The 4,329-nt window shown below is 47.8% G+C and overlaps 1 protein-coding gene across 1 annotated transcript; it reads left to right on the forward strand.

Moving 5' to 3' along the window:
* The first annotated feature begins 3,357 nt into the window (after positions 1–3,357).
* Positions 3,358–4,110, forward strand: LOC117136660. Its single transcript, XM_033297661.1, has 2 exons — positions 3,358–3,874; positions 3,907–4,110. Exons 1-2 carry the CDS (start codon positions 3,433–3,435, stop codon positions 3,948–3,950), a joined length of 486 nt encoding a protein of 161 aa, XP_033153552.1. The 5' UTR covers positions 3,358–3,432; the 3' UTR covers positions 3,951–4,110.
* The last annotated feature ends 219 nt before the right edge of the window (positions 4,111–4,329 follow it).

Consider the following 4,329-nt stretch of genomic DNA (forward strand, 5'->3'; position numbering starts at 1 on the left):
GGAACGCTCAAGAGGAGAAAGCGTAGGGCAATCTTACCGTATGGTTCTCCTTAATTCACACCCCTTATGTTTAGTGCTAACCTTTGTTTCGAAGGATTGAAGTTTTTTATGAACTGCCTGAGTCGGTTTCATATTCTCTATACCCTACAATGTCCGATGCCTTGTAACGTGTTACGAAATAAATTGATGGTAGGCAAGGGAACCTGTACTAGCGGATGCACGCTTAAGAATCCGGCTCTAGCTCATTGGCGTTGGGTATGGTGGTTCTGCTTGTACAAAAACTTTTTCGCTACAGACAATAATGAATAAGATCGAGAATTGAGCGTTCTTGCGACAAAAGAATATAAGAGCTAGTGTAAAAAATCGGCGGAAGCAAATTAATATATTCGTAAGAAGACAGTTCTAGAAGAGGAGGAAAAGCAAGAGAAAATTGCTAGAGAAACACCGGTCTAATCGTGTTCGCGGATTGCCACCTATGACCACTTTCCATAAGAGCATGGCTCTAATGGCCCTAGAGAGACTGGCCCCCCTATGTCCAGAGAAACATCAGCCGAGTTCAGGGTTTAATTTTTTATAGATTCATTTTTGTATTCATGTTGGTGACCAATAATAATTAGTAGATAATACATTTTATTACATTGAGTTTTCTAGGGTAGAGTGTTAAACATAAACTAATGTAAGTTAAGGAATTTGTTCTTTTTTTGTAAATAAAAAAAAATTTTTTTTAAGTTATAAATTAGAATAAGACTGTTATTTATTAATTGTATTTATTTGTTTTTATTCATTGTACGTGACAATTGGAGAACAAATTAAAACTGAAACTTAGGGCAAGCTCCGCCGGACCACGAAGCCGCCGCTGCCGCTGGAAAGTCGGCTGAATGTTGCGTCAGCGTCTGCAACGGGCGGTCAGGCAGCTTGCGCGTGCGGGGCTAGTGTGCGCGCGGAAATAGCCAAACGCAATGTGCACTTCGCGCCGCACTCAACGCTTGCGGAAGGTGTTGTGCCCCACCAGTGTAGTGATCCTCAAACGCAGCCGCGGCCGAGGCCGATGCCGTTGCCGCCTGTGCAGCTGCCAACGTTTGGCGGAGGCTACGCAAACTGGGCTGATTTTTACTCCGTGTTCACGAGCATAATCGACAGCCATCCGGACCTCTCCAACATTGAGAAATTTCAACATCTGCGGTCATGTTTGAGGGATTCAGCGCTGGAAACTATCCGATCATTGGAGATTACAAACAGCAATTACGAAGCGGCTTTAGAGTTGCTTCAAAAAAGGTTTGATAATCGGCATCTCGTTTTTCAGGCGCACATTACCGAGATTCTGGGTTTAAAGGTAGTACGGAATGATTCAGTGGCATCGCTTCGGGAATTGTCGGACAAGTTTAACGCTCACATTCGTGCGTTGAAGGGTTTGGGCACCACTGAGCAAATCGCTGGCTGCATCATAGTGCAAGTGCTGCTGCAAAAGCTGGATGCGGCGAGTCAAGCTAAGTGGGAGGAGCGCTTGGAGGATCCGGTCTTTGCCAACCTTATTCCGTCGTGGGAATCGATGGCTGCATTCCTGGAACAGCGATGTAGGACTTTGGAGGCCGTGGATTGCGCCATGGCAACCTATGCGCCAGGCGTTCAGGTGGGCAGAAATCGTTCGACGCTAGTTGCTACCACTCAAAATTCTCTTGGTTGCATGCTTTGACATAGTGCAGAGCATGCCATATATTATTGCCAGCAATTTAGAGACTTAGCGCCAGTAGATCGTCTGCGCGAGGCAAAGAGACTAGCACTATGCCTAAATTGCCTAAAGGCAGGTCATCAGCTACGTCAATGCAGCTCGATCCGCTGCCGCACCTGTGGAATCAGGCATCATACGCTGCTCCATCTAGATGGTCGGCCTTCCTCGCAGCCACGTGTTGCGGTGTCTTCAAGCTCCCACACTGAGCCTTCTGCCCCGCTTTCGAATTCTTCTACTCTAATTGCCCAGGATCTCGGTAGTGACCTTGTGCTGCTAGCCACTGCAACCGTTCTAGTGCAGAATCGATCGGGACTGTTCGTTCCCTGCAGGGCCTTGTTAGATTCTGGCTCTCAACTGCACTTGGTCACCTCTCGGTTTGCAAATCAACTGCAACTTAAGAGGTCGAGGTCGTCCGGCTCCGTCACTGGAATCGGGGATTCCAATTTCGCGACTGATGGATTCTCGGTAGGAATTGCGATTCGGTCTGTCACTTCGGATTTCTCAACGAGCATAACAGCAGTTATCGCTCCCAATATCACGGATCGCCAGCCAAGTTTTAATGTGGACATTGGGGACTGGAAGATTCCAGAAAACCTGCAGCTCGCCGACCCGGATTTTTATAAAGCTCAACGTGTTGACCTGTTAATAGGAGCTAGCCTGTTTTATGAGCTGCTGTGCGTAGGTCAGATAAAGTTGTTGCCAGGACTGCCCCTGCTTCAAAAAACTCGTCTGGGCTGGGTTGTGTCTGGAGGCTGCGCGCGCCCTTGCGGTAGCGCCTTAATAGCTTCACGCGTTCCTTCTTCAGCCAGCAAGGAAAACAGCATTGATGTTGAACTTGATTCACTTCTGCAGCGCTTTTGGGAGGTAGAAAATTGTCCCGGCCCACTTTGTTAAAAATTACACCCGACTGCCAGGTGGCGATTACTCGGTACGGTTGCCGCTAAAACTCCATTTGGACTCTTTAGGAGATTCCTATCCTCAGGCTTTGCGGAGATTCTTGTCGCTGGAAAGGAAGCTTACAAAGCACCCTGGCTTGAGGGTTAAATATGCGGCGTTCATGAAGAAATATCGTGATCTGGGACATATGTCGCCTGTGCCTGCCTCCGAGGTCAGCTCGTGCCGATATTTTTTGCCACATCATTGCGTCATGAAGGAGGATAGCACTACCACCAAGCTTCGCGTTGTCTTTGACGGATCAGCTGCCACTTCCACTGGTTACTCGCTTAACGATGTGTTAATGGCTGGCCCGGTCATCCAACCAAAGTTATTTCACATCCTAATTCGATTTCGCTCACACCCAGTTGCGTTACAGGAGACATATGTAAAATGTACCGATGTGTAAGGGTCTCGCAAGAAGATAGCTATTTGCAGTGCATTGTATGGAGGGACTCCCCGATCGATGACCTTCAAGTATACAAACTCTAGACAGTTACCTACGGCACCAAACCAGCCTCCTTCTTGTCCGTAAGGGCTATGCAGCAGTTGTCAATCGATGGGCATCGTTTCCCATTGGATCAGAAATCCTTCGGCGTGATTTCTACGTGGATGATCTTATCTCCGGCTCAGGCACGGTAAAGGATGCTATCAGCATAATGCAACAGACGGCTGGCATTCTTGCGAAGGGCAATCTCAAGCTAAGGAAATGGTGCTCTAACATTCCGCTTGTGCTGGAGGGTGTGCCCGCCGAGGACAAGGAGTCATTCATGAAGTTTGAAGATGGTAGCGATTTCACCAAAACTTTAGGTCTCGCTTGGGATCCCGCCTCCGACCAGCTATTGTTTTCGTTCTCTGCCTTTCAGTCGCCACTGAGACCCTGCAGGCGCTCTGTATTGTCTGCGATTGCTAAATTTTACGATCCTCTCGGCCTGGTCGGTCCGGTAATTACAAGGTGTAAAATCTTTTTGCAGCAGCTCTGCAAGGAAAAGCTGTCCTGGGATGAAAGCCTCCCGGAAACTCATAACACGAAATGGCTTGATATATGTCGCAGTTTTGAAATAATAAGTCATGTTAGTTTCCCTCGGTTGGTGTTTAGCGCAGAGTCTGATCTTGAGGTGCATGGTTTTTGTGATGCAAGCATTGATGCCTATGGAGCCTGCGTTTATGTGGTTTCTAAAGGGAATCAAAGTTTTAGCCATTTGCTTTGTTCGAAGTCGCGCATAGCTCCGTTGAAGACCATAACAGTACCAAAGCTGGAGCTTTGTGGTGCGGATCTTCTGGCTAAAATCATGAGGGAAATAGTTGGCTTGAAAGTATTTAAAGGACGCTACTATTGTTGGTGCGACTCGACGGTGGCACTTTCCTGGATCCGAGATGAGCCCGCCAGGTTCAACATATTTGTGGCAAATAGGGTTGCTGCCATTCAGGAGCTGACAGATGTCACGGCTTGGCGTTATGTTCCAACAGCGTTAAATCCGGCTGACATCTTATCCAGAGGATCCCTGCCGTCTGAGCTTAGCGAATCGTCACTCTGGTCGCATGGACCCGCCTATCTTACGGAGCCTGAAAGAGATTGGCCAACAGCTGTTTGTCCTGACAAACCGGTGCTTGAGCTTCGTCGAAGTGTGTTCATCGTAAAGTCGCCGTACGTGGATGTAATTACT

The sequence above is a fragment of the Drosophila mauritiana genome, chromosome 2R (genome assembly GCF_004382145.1).
Source record: "Drosophila mauritiana strain mau12 chromosome 2R, ASM438214v1, whole genome shotgun sequence".
In the NCBI taxonomy this organism is placed as follows: Eukaryota; Metazoa; Arthropoda; class Insecta; order Diptera; family Drosophilidae; genus Drosophila; species Drosophila mauritiana.